This window comes from Scardinius erythrophthalmus (genome assembly GCF_964197995.2).
Source record: "Scardinius erythrophthalmus genome assembly, chromosome: 12".
NCBI classification, from domain to species: domain Eukaryota; kingdom Metazoa; phylum Chordata; class Actinopteri; order Cypriniformes; family Leuciscidae; genus Scardinius; species Scardinius erythrophthalmus.
In genome coordinates this window covers 15,605,468-15,618,565 of record NC_138232.1, presented here as the reverse complement: position 1 = coordinate 15,618,565, position 13,098 = coordinate 15,605,468, and the positions used below count along the sequence as shown (strand labels likewise).

The following is a 13,098-nucleotide window of genomic DNA, read 5'->3' as shown; positions in this document are numbered from 1 at the left end:
CAGGCAGGGGAGACTCAGTTTGAATGCGCGATTAAGTTACCAAATATGGTTCCTCGCCCGATAAAGGGTTTTAAGGCTGCTGTAAGCGAAACATCATTATGAAACACTACAATTCGTTGCAAAAACTAAGTTAAAAACGGCCATTGTCTGAAGACTTTAGGACTTTGACCTGTCGCCGCTACGCATTGCCTACCTTTTTTATTAACCTCGCCAAATTTGACAAGATTATTGAAAATGATTGTGTTACAGAGAAGATATACAGAAACCAGTTGAATTTAATACAGTGATTTATTACAAACTTACTGTGTTTACTTACATAGCTACATAATTGCATATTACTTTAGAATTAATGTTTTAAATATAGCTTAAAATTTGAATACAGCAACATCTCCATCAGCGATAGGTAACGTTGTTTCTAGAGTGCCGCTGTCCTGCAGAGTTTAGCGTCAACTCCGATTAAAAACCTCACCTGTCTTAAATATCCTAAAGACGATGATTAGCTGGTTCAGGTGTGTTTGATTAGGGTTGAAGGAGCTAAACTCTGCACCCAGGACCGACATTACACATCCTTGTTATTGATTAAATATGAAAGTAAAACAGCCAGTAGGTGGTGGCTGCTCGGAGAAAATCGACGCTCCCGGTGCCAGGTCAAGTGCATTAGAGGTGAATGATGGATCATCAGACAGGCATTAATGTAACAGGTCGTTGTTAGGATGACGAATTTAACTATACCATATTGCCAGGTATACGTAGGCTACTGTATACCGGCAACAGTTTGAGTTGCAGGCACACATGCAGTTTAAAGGTGTCCTGTTGATGGTCGTCTTCCCCTGTATAACAAGTAAGCATCAGTAGCCACGAGTCGCATTAGTGTGACGTCAACTCCCCTCTTCGATTGATTGGCTAGAGGAGTATCTGTCAATCTAGAACTAGTGGACCAATGGTGACGCTTAAGCCCGCCCTAATTTACATGAAACTCGAACTGCAACATTTGGAAGAGCAAGCGCAGAACATAGAAAGAAGAGCGAAGAGAAAAACAGCACAAGCGTACAAAAGAGTAAAATATGAGCAGAAAATGCAAGAAAGCACAAAGTACACAGTAATAAAACCATACTTTTTAACAAAGCATGACCATAAGTTTAAGTTTTGTGCAAAATAACTTTTAATGTGTTTAAAGTTTTTATTCATGCTTGTTATTTCTTTATTCACGCTTATTATATTTTGATCCATGACCACATTGTTTGCTATTCTGATCATTTTGCATTCTTTTTTTCAGTTTGTGCAATATATTTTTACATGTGTTTTTAAATTTTTGATTCACGCTTATTATTTTTTTATACGCGACCGCTATATATTTGGCGGGAATTTGATCCCATAGAGGAGGAGGCTATAGATGTGTGAGAGAGAGACAGAAAGAGGGAGAAAGGAGGATAAATCCTTCAAAAACATTCTGAAGATTTACTGGAAGAGACTAATCCCTTATCACTTTGGCAAGAGCGTTGTAGCTGCAAGTCTTCATCTGTCTGACCGCTGCTCCTCCTCCTCCTCATACTCCAATTCCATTTGAGTGCCATCAGCTCTCTTTGTCTGAATCGTTGGTATTGTGCGCCGGGTTTTATGTACAAAGCTCGATTTACAGTGACATCACTTCATAGGAGATGAAGGGAGTGTTATGTAGAAGCACTAAGCTGGATATTTATTTCATGCTGTCTTATATCTGGATTGTAATGTGTGAAATGTGCACACAAACCTTATTTGATTTCAAAATTCAATCTTGCTGTCCGCTGTCATTCTGCAAGTGATGGTATCTCATCCATTTGTTCAGACAGTGTAGTCAATATCTGTTGCTTCTACATTGGTTGCTATAGAAATGAATTAAGATGTGAGTGACACACTGTTTGCTACAGTGAATAAGTAAAATAAGACTGCGACAATGAGTATATTCGCACATAGATCTTGATCAGAGGGTTCACACTGGGGTCTTAGGACCCCCAGTGTGCTGCAAGAAAGTTGAGAGAATTTTTTTGAATGAACAAATTGTATATCTAACAGTTTTCTTATTTTTTTAATAGTCTGATTTAGCTTTAGTAGAGTAACAACAAAGAAGCTAGTATTAATTTTGCAGAACAAATGCCTTTCATTATGTCACAGAGTACAAGTGGGTCTTTATACATGAAAATGATAGCTTTCTTTTTTTTAGGGGACAGTGTTATTTTAGTATTATTCAGCTTTAATTCATTTTATGTCAGCTTTAGTTTTAGTAATCTCAGTACTTCCATTTAAACTTATTTATTTCAGTTAGTTGCCAATATATATATATATATATATATATATATATATATATATATATATATATATATATATATATATATATATATATATATATATATATATATATATATATATATATATATATATATATATTAGGACAATAACAACACAGGGGGTCCCTCACAAGGGACTAATCATCTTATTTGGGAGTACTTGGAATCAAAAAGTATGAAAACCCTGAAAAATATTATGCACCATGATCAATATTATGCATTCTGACATACACATCACGTCCCAAATGATGAAACAAAACTTGAAATCTGATCTAACATTCAGATTGAGCCACTGTCTGGTTTGTTTGTGTATTGTTTAAAATATAAATATTTCCAGAATCTTATGTAAGATCCCACTAGTGGACCAGTTGCACCATTCTTTTGTCCTTTCAAAGCATACAATTCTGTCCCACACACTTCTGCAGACTGCTGCACACAAAGGCTCATATATCTGGATCACTGAGACACTGTGGATAGTGTGGCACCCCCTAGTGGTAACTGCGATATATTTCTCTGTGTGAGGTGGACAATATGCAGAACCTGATTTCACCAAGTACATTCTGTACATTCACAACAACATTCCAATTAACCAATCAGATTCGAGGGACAAGTTTACAGTTTGTGTCAAGTTTAGGCTTACAATAAGGGTTTGGTTCTTCTACATCAGTGTTATTCACTGGTGTAGAATATTTTAGGGATAACTTTATAGGGTTTAAGGGTAAGGATATGATTATGAATACATTTTCAGACAAGAATGTTGTTCCTAGATCAACAAAATATGCTGACCTAGGAACACATCTAACTTGGTGAAGTCAGGGCGTGCGGATGATATAACGAAAGAGCAGGTCGCTGTATCGCACATTCAATGGGAATGAGCTAATAAAGGGCAATTGTTGTAAAGCGTGCAGAATATGAGTAAATAGCTCTGATAAGGTCCTGAATATGCTTTGGTAAGTCAGAAAATGAATAGGTAGACTTAATTTATGGAAAACTGGGCGTGAAAGGATATTTTTGTTCTCGTGTTTGTGGGGACTTACATGTTGTGTTTCCCACATTTTCAGCTAGCTGACCCCTGACTTTGGACACTTAATGGCTTTGTGCAGAAGTGCTGATCCATTCGGTAATTCCCTGTCATCCTGACCACAGCTTGTTAAAACACACACACACACACACGCTCACAGGGCAATGAAAACCCGAGAAATTGCTTTCTGTCCTCTTAATAGAAAACAGATAAGATCTGATAGGCTCATGTGTTCTCAAGGAGCAGCTGGGATGGGTACACACAAGTTTTGTACGGTGACAGCGACACCCCCACAGTTTAACATAGTCTCGTACTTTACACTCATAAACGCCTCTAATGGGATCAACGATAGATAAGTGGTGATGTATTTCCCTTAGAGGTCCTTTACATGTTTTGTTTGCTTTGACCTTCGTTTTTGCAGATCTTTAGATTGTCTAAAGTTACCTGCAAGCTAATTAGCATGTGTTTGAACTGAAAAGGAAACTTGGAAAAATGCTCGCAAATGTGTAACAGCAGGCGCTATGTGACAGGCCTTCAGTGACGAGCAGTTTGGCGTTCTGCTTTGAATGCGAATCTGCTGCATGACTTGACACAAACACAGCCAAACAGAAGATATTGGAAGTTTAATTTACTGTGTGTGTATATCGACGCATCCTTGTGTATGGATGTATCACAATTTAAGCTGATAATTATTTAAATTTTATGGCTAATAACTAATAAATAACAGATATTGAAAATGTTTGTCGAAGTAATTGAAAAATCTTTAAAACAAGCAAAAAAGTGTTTTAATATGAAAAACTATCCCTATCACTTTTAATCTAAACAATAATATTGTGAAATGTATTTATTTCAAATGTATGTATTTATTTATTAATATTAATTTAAAATAACTGTTTTCTATTTTAATTTATTTTAAAATGTAATTTATCCCTGTGATGGCAAACCTATATTTCATTACTCCAGTCTTCAGTCACATGATCCTTCAGAAATCATTTCAATATGCTCATTTGGTGCTCAAGAAATATTTCTTATTATTATCAATGTTGAAAAAAGTTGCGCTTCTTAATATATTTGCTCAAACCTTGATATATTTTCTGATTAAAAGAAAATTCAAAAGAACAGCATTTATTTGAAATACAAATATTTTATAATATTATAAATCTCTTTACTGTTGCTTTTCAAATTAATGTGTCCTTGATAAAAAAAAAGTATTAAAAAATGAAACTTTTGAACGGCAGTGTATAATTGCTAAAAAAAATAAACATGTCATTATCAAATTATGATTTATTTATTTATTTTAGTCATTTTAAAATGAGATTTAAGTATGAGTATTAGATTACAGCAAATGTAATATACATAAAAAAATATTTAAAAAAATTAGCCAATAACCGATGTGATATATTGTGCATTCTAGCTATGTGGCCAATGGGATTTAACTGTAGGAGGCGCTACTCAGCATAAAGCACTTGTTGCTTTATTGTGTTGCCTGGTTAAGACAGAGTTTCATTTTTATGTTTTTGTAGCTAAACTTATACTTTGCCATCGCTGTACATGGACTGCATATATAATAACAATTTCTCGAATGTAGCATTTGTATTGAAATAACAGCATCATTTTATTAGATTGCTTTGCCCATGTTCTGTCCTTTCCCTCTTGTTCCTCTGTTCTTTGCTGTCCCTCACCAATCAGCTTGCGCCTCACGTTTTGAGAAATTGCCTCAGTGATGTTTTCTGACAGTGACGTTAAATGAAGCACCAAACTCATAGTAGCCCTCCATTTGAAAGGAAATTTGCACACCGCTTTCTACACAAAGCCAAACAACCTGTTTCACTAACGCACAGATATAAACGTGAAGGTCTTTGCGCACACGTGCAGTGCCATAAATGTACAGATCAAAGGGCAATGTTTTGATATTTGAAATGCATGGGAAAAAACTATAGGAAAACACCAAGTCAGATGTCTTAAATGATTTCCCGATGCCTACAGTTGTTTTCCACACACTGTAAAAAATGTAACTGCTATTTACTTAAAAATATTATGGTAACAATATTACACATAATATTTTTGAGTAAAGCTTGATTTCATTCATGGAATCTACCTGAATAAATCATGTAAAACATCCTAATTTATTTAGTCTATGACACACAATTTTTTAGTGAAAATGTGCTTTTTTATTTGAAGTATTTTTTATTCTCAAAATTGTGTGAAGTTAAGTGAATGGATATGATCTGTTTACATTTAACTTTGAGATATGTTGTTTTATAAAAAGACCATATACTGCTAGAACAGTGTTACTGCATTATCATTAGCAGAGTTATTGCTACATGTATATAATAATATGCTTCATAATATTAAATAAATGCAGTTATTCACAACCTAACCATAAGCCCTACTCTTCTGCACAATGGTAACGATCAAAACTTTAACATAATGAAATGTCAAACATACCTGAACATTAAACATTAACAGATGTTTCCCTTTACTCAAAAACACATGAAATAACACTTAATTTCAAGATTTACTCTCCATTTCCAGCCATGTGCAAAGCATGCTGGGAACAAACAATGGTGTCTCTAAATAAAACCGCATAAATGAGCTAATTCTCTTAAAATAAATAGGTAGCCCCTTTTTCTTAATTTCATGAGGTTTATCAGTTCCACAATTCAAGCCTTAAAATTGTGTATGTTTCCTTAAAAAAAAAATGGTAAATGCATCTCTTGGTGTTATTAGTGAAATTTTCTCAATATATTCAATAAAACCCTAACCACAATTTTCTTAATAAAATATACATAATATTTTTAATGATCACCTCAATTTTTTTAATGAAAATTACAAGACTCATGATTCATTTTTTACAGTGCAGTGATTTAGAGTGTGCTGCGGCAAACATTATTTAGATATAATACAGTTATGGCGCTTTTCCACTGCAGGGTACGGCTCGGTATGGCTCACTTTTTGGTGCTTTTCCACTGCATGGTATGGCATGGTACGGTTCACTTAAATAGTACCACCTCGGTTGAGGTTCCAAGCAAGCTGTACCGATACTAAAATGTGACGTGTAAACACTGCAGATCACTGATTGGTCAAAGAGAATCGTTACTAACTGCGTCTTTGGATTTGCGACACGAGATGCCAAACCCGAACAAACAAACTTTTCCATCTTGCAGTGAAAAAATTCACATTCCGAGAATCAAGAGCACCATTCCATCGATATGCTCCATTGCTCCTGTGTTGTGCATTTGTCGCATTTACAATGATGTCGCGCCAGTAGAGGTGGCGCAACAATGATCAGTCTATAATCCCACCCACTTTGAAGCGGTACTAAACTGCAGTGGAAAAACGAGCCGAGCCGAGCCGGGCCGTACCATGCAGTGGAAAAGCACCACTACATGCATTTCTGCATGATTTGGTCATAAAATTTGACCTTACTTGCATCAATAGACAAATGTTAAAATCAAAACAAATATGAATACATTATTTTGTATTGTATTCTTTTCACATTAGAGGTCAACCGATTGATCGGTTTTGCCGATTAATCGGCACTGATAACCGATTGTTCAACGCATTCTCATCCTTGGGCGTCATATACTGACGCTTTTGACATTTCGTCTACATCGAACACACATGGCACCCTTTAGCGTCAATATGAGATGCAGATAGCTTTGTTCGGTTATGGGTAGGTTTAGGTCTGGTGTAGGGTTAGGGTTAGACCGCTAGGAGGCGCCTTCTGGCCCATATCTATCTGCGTCTCATATTGACGCTAAAGGGTGCCATGTGCGTTCAATGTAGACGAAATGTCAAAAGCGTCAGTATATGACGCCTTGGGATGAGAACGGGCTGGATTGTTGGAACAAAACGGCAAAAATCCATTCCAATAGTTTTTTCCGTGTTGTGTCCATTGCTGAAGGGTCTGCTGTCATTATACAGTATGAGAGCAACCTCTAGAGGCGAAATAAAAACTATCACTGATGCTTCGTGGAGTTTGTTTTGATACGTAAGACTGCATGCTGCACAGAGCGGGACACTTCAGATACAGATTTAAAACAAATGATACGGTACAGTACACTACCATCCGTGTTTTCATAGTGATTTAGAGTGTGCTGCGGAAATCATTTACATAATACAGTTACATGCATTTCTGCATGATTTAGTCATAAAATTTGATCTTACTTGCTTCAATAGACAAATCCTTAAATCAAAACAAATATCAACATTTTTCACACATACAGTATGTTTTCCACCCTCCACTGCGAATGTTTACACATTGTGTTCAATAAAGACACAAAAATGTATCATTGTGTCTTATTAAAGCAGACTGTTGAAGATCAGATTAAATTGTATGGCCAATTTCCACAGAAATCCATGGTAAAGGGTTCACATACTTTTTCCTGCAATTATAAGCCATCTAACCTAACATATCAGTCCTACATCTTCAGTTACGCTATTTTGCACTATATAGTTTACACACAGCTCCACATTAATCTCCTTTCTTATAAATCTTAGCTCACCAACCACTAAGGAATGTGAGTCTTCTAAAACAAAAGGAACAAGGGAGAGAGAGAGAGAGAGAGAGAGAGAGAGAGAGAGAGAGAGAGAGAGAGAGAGCAAGAGAGCGCGAGAGAGAGAGAGAGAGAATTATGATTCCTCCCATCGTGCTGTGACCTGTTTGCTCATTCATAAGGCGTCACTTGTCGAGGTCCATAGAGAAACCAGCAGGATGTGGAGCAAATAAATGCACCGTGTGTTGTTGGAATACCAATGCGCTCCGCCGTTAACATGTGCAGTCTCGAGCCTCCAAAGTCTTTGTGCCACCTGCATCAAAACCTCAGAGGAACTTCTCATTAATTAATTAATTATTATTATTTTTTTTAATCACTATCATCTCCCTCTTTCCTGTTCCTGTAGCCTCAACTATTATTACTATTGGATCACAGCAATTTACATATATTTGCATATGGTAGGTCAAGAGTAGTGATGAGCCTTATCAGTTCCTTTACTGAGGATGCTTGATACTTCTTGTTAGATTTAAAGTGTCCGATCTGATTGACATTTAAACTAAACCTTAATCATGGTGCTTTAACAAACAAAACTTAAATCAGCGCAGCACAGAAACTTATTGCCACCTCGTAGCGTGGTTCTCCTGTGCAAAAATTGCAGCGGGGTACAACAAGGGGCCACTGCTGTGCAGATTATTGCACAAATTACACCCATGCATGGGAACACAAACTTTTCCTGCTGTCAACAGATGCCTGTGTGTGAGATTCTGTTAAATAAACAGCCATTTCCTAATTACAGAAAGAAAAAAAGAAAAATAGTATGGGTATCTGTGTAGACATTGGCAGGTGGTACATCAGTGCTAATTAGTGTTGTCACTGGCGATAATTCACAAGAGTCTGCAAACAGCACTACAAGAGCACTACAGTTTCATGGACCTCATCATTCACATAATGGAGGAAATCATCTTTTGTCAGAATTTCTCATCAGAGCGCTCATTATTACGCAAATGGAAATTCAGTGTAAATGGATAGATTACGATGGCTTTATAAAACGCACACTGATGTAAACGAGTTTAACTATGTTGGTATTTGTCAATTCAGTTTCCTGCACACAGTCAACACCAGAAAATTAGCTGAACAAAACTAAGGGACATCATTGTCAACTAAAAATGGAAAGCCTTTAATGCATTTTGGTTGTTCATTTACACGACAACAGAGTTTTGGAGGTCTGAAAACGCAAACTTTTGAAAATAGGTTTCAAAGTGCAAGTTTTTGAAAACGCTAATGTTATTGTAACAGTGTAAACTACAAAAACACAAATTTGTGAAAACAGTGGCATCATGCGTATTACGTGTTCAGTCTATAGGCACATAGCGTTTCTTTACAAAGTTACAATGCCAACTACTGGCATGGCATGCATAAAACATAGTTTTTAGTTGTTTTTGTGGATCCGTGTTAACGGCGATCTTTTTGACAAAGTTGTCATCTTCACGTGAAAAATGGAAAGGAAAAACTTCTCTGTTTTTAATACATTGTTGTAGTGTAAATGTACCCTAAGGTTAATATATACTAGAGATGCGCGGTTGGCGGTTATAGCGGACTCCGCGGATAAACCGCGGATCGGGCGGATGACGTGACGAAAAATAATATTTTAATTAAATTCGGGCGGGTGGCGGGCGGTTGAACTAATCAAATGAAAAATATATGTATACATATAATCAGCGGATGGCGGGCGGTGCGGTTTTGAAAATTGGTCAAAAACGTTGGTGCGGATGGATGGCGGACGGATGATGAGTTTTGTGATGTGGTTGCGGATGAAATTATAGCCCATCCGCGCATCTCTAATATATACGGAGTGAACTTATAAACTAAATAAGGAACAGGTGTGAGAAATCAATCAAAACAATGAAAACCCATGACAACAAATGAAAACATGCTTCGCAACTATGACAACATAAGGAAACCAGAAATAATACTATATAAACTAAAAGTTAATGTAAATTAAACTAAAACAATCACAGAACATGACAATAATAAAGTTAATTTTTTTTTTTTATTATTATTATTTTTCGTCTTTTATAATCATGAATGTCTGGGCACAAGACAAAGTCATGATTATGTAATTTCCATATAGTTGCAAGGGTGATGCATTAATATAATATGACCTTTAGACTTTTTTGCATATGTGTATGGAACGCAGCATCATTTGTTTGTTCTTTTAGCATTTTTTAACTTTTTTTTTTTTGTCATCCTGACCTTAACCTTTTTGAATAGGTAACACTTTTAAATAAGGTTAAAGTAGTTAATGCAGTGTCTAACAACGAACAATACTTCTACTGCATTTATTAATCTTGGTTAAATCTATATACTAATGCATTTTTAACATTTTAATCATGAACAACAGTATATAAATAAAGTGGCATTGACCTAGATTATCATATGCTGTAAAAAAAAGCCAGTTGTTAGTTTATTATACCTAATGCATTTACTGTGGAAAATTATTTTAAAGTATTACATTTGAATATAATTTTTTAAATAAAATTTTACAAATTCCATATTTCATTTATTGTAATGGCTAATTTGTCTTAAAGGCTAGTCTAGTGTAATACAATAACAACAACAACATGCTCTGCTTCCACTTCACACCATTCTCATACTCTGGCGATGTGCGGCAGGTTTAGTGTCCCAGGACAACATAGACAGGGTGTCATGTAAAAGTTGGCATGTTTCTTACACATGAGCAAAGTGTCATTTACACTGTGCTCTGCAAGTTGGCAGCAAAACTAAAAATCTGACCCCATCAAGGATTTTATCTGTGGTATTCTGAACACATATAAGTGGCCACATATAGAGATATGCTCTCCACAACTGTAACCTTAGCAGAAGGTCAATGCTCAGTGGAAGGACAGTGGAGACAGGAAGAGACAATAGTGCTTATGATACATTATGCACTCTATTTCATTCAGCTGGAGGACATGTCATATACTGAATTTAAAAAATCCTTTGGGACAAAATGTTTATATTTTACTGGATTTAAAGGGATAGTCTACCCAAAAAGCATTTACTCACCCTCATACCATTCCAAACCTGTATGACTTTTTTCTGTTGGAGACAACAGAAGATGTTTTGAAGAAACTATTCAGTTTCAGTTCCCATCGACTTCCATTATATGAAAAAAAAAAAAAAAAAGAAACAATGAAAGTCAGTGGGAACCATAAATGTTTCGTTATCATTATTCTTCAAAATATCTTATTTTGTGTTTAATCGGTGCATACAGATTTGGAACAACATGAAGCTGGGTAAATGAACTATCTCTTTAATGTTCATTTTTAAATGTGTACTGTTCATTTTTAGTTCATTTGAGCTCATAATGTAATAACTGATGTTCATGTATACTATAATGTAACTTTAAATGGTAAAAGCTTGAGGTTTGAGTGTTATGTTGCATATCTACTATGCTTGTGAGAATGACAACCTGACTGTTCCCTAAGGAGAGATGAGATGTGGGTTTAAAGACAGCCACCTAATCAGGGAATTTGGTCTCACCAGTGGGATTTCTCATCATGGTCTCTCTCCCTCTCCTTCCTCCTCTGACAGGCCCCTGTGGAAAGGGAGATGTTGTAGAGCAGTGCGCTCTGCCTGACCAGACCCCAGCTGTGGTGCTCAGGCTGACGGAGGCTCTAGAGAGACTGGGTGAGTTTGCTCCTCTGCCTCACCTATCTAAAACTATTCAAATACTAGAGTTAAATGCCAGTGTAGCACCTTAAGATGGGGATGGGGGGGATGGGTAATTTGATTGAGTAATTATATATTTCCTTCTTCATGAATGAAATATTATTTTGCATAAAAATGACACTTCTTGAATTAGTTCATTACATACAAAATATGCTATGGTAGTAGGGTACTGTGATAATACCATGTTGTTTTGGGCATATGCAAATAAGAATTTACTGTTCAATTTAGGTTTTTGTTAAAGGAGAACTCCGGTCAATTTTAACATTGAGCTAATTTTTTTGTAAATTTGGAGTGCTGTCAATACAGAGAACAACGACAAAAATCGGTGTTGCCTACACCGTGTTATCCTCTTTTTAAAATTTGCACCCTGTTGACTTCAATGGGGCAAGTTTTAAACCTGCTTTTAGCCTCTTAACATCCTTGATGTGTCAATACAAGTGCACAACTAATGTGAGCGATTCCTTCGGAGTGATCACGGGTGAATCTGACTGCAGTAGATGTGAAAGATATTAATAAAAATGATGTTATTTCAGCCAGCGCACATACCTGTATTTTCTTCCTGTTTTCGGTCGAAGTCCATAGTAATCGATTGTCGAGTTCACACGCATAGGTTTAGTTACCTATGATCACGCGCGTGAACTCGACAATCGATTACTATGGACTTTTTGTCGTTGTTCTCTGTATTGACAGCACTCCAAATTTACAAAAAAATTAGCTGAATGTTAAAATTGACCGGAGTTCTCCTTTAACATAACACATCAGATTATAAGACTGACCCTTGACCTCTGTCCTTTTCTCAAGACTGGGAGAATGAGCCACTTTACCGGTCTGGCCAGACCTCAATTGGACCACCGGAGTTACTTCAGGCTTTGGAAACAGGTCAGGTTCATAAGTGGTTTATTCTGTACATGCTAATTTCAGAATATCTACACTAGTATGTTCAGCCCCATTTGATGTAATAAGCATCTAGTTATTAATCAAAAATTATAGTTTGCAGTTGAACAGTTTCCCTGAATTGATTATTTGGCAAATCTTGATAGGCTTAATTAAAATGAATTGATACTGTAATCATGAATTTTCTGTGTGTGTGTTGAAAAAGGAAATTAAAGAAAGACAATCTGAAGTGTAAGATGCATGAAAACATGAAAAGAAAATCGCAATATAAACTGTTTTTTGAGCACTGGAGTGCCTTCAGCAGTGTAGATCAAGGCAACTGTTGTTAAAGTTTGAAAAGTTTAGCTGAAGTTCTTATTAAGGACCACAAGGGAGTGCTCTGGCTCCGTACTTTTTTGGGAGATGCTGCTTCCAAAAAAAACCTCAGCACTACTATTGGATTAGATGAAGCAAATTCATGCATATTCACACACACACCCCTCTTCCTCTCAACTAAAATGATTAGGCAGAGCATGGATTTCCCATAGGAGAAAACTCCTTTTATCACATACTATTGTTGTTTCTGACTAAGAATTTTATTCCATTTTAAGGAGAGACTTTGTTAGAGATTGTGCTTGCAGCATCTGTT

General features: G+C 36.2%; 1 protein-coding gene across 2 annotated transcripts in view; it reads left to right on the top strand.

Annotated features, from left to right (window-relative positions):
* The window catches only part of pik3r3b (phosphoinositide-3-kinase, regulatory subunit 3b (gamma)), a 190,893-nt gene that overhangs the window by 70,095 nt on the left and 107,700 nt on the right, over positions 1-13,098 (top strand). For both annotated transcript variants that reach the window (XM_081380849.1, XM_081380848.1), the window contains 2 exons: positions 11,439-11,534; positions 12,378-12,455. In XM_081380849.1, the coding sequence (XP_081236975.1) occupies positions 11,439-11,534; positions 12,378-12,455 (174 nt within the window). The remainder of the gene's footprint in view (positions 1-11,438; positions 11,535-12,377; positions 12,456-13,098) is intronic.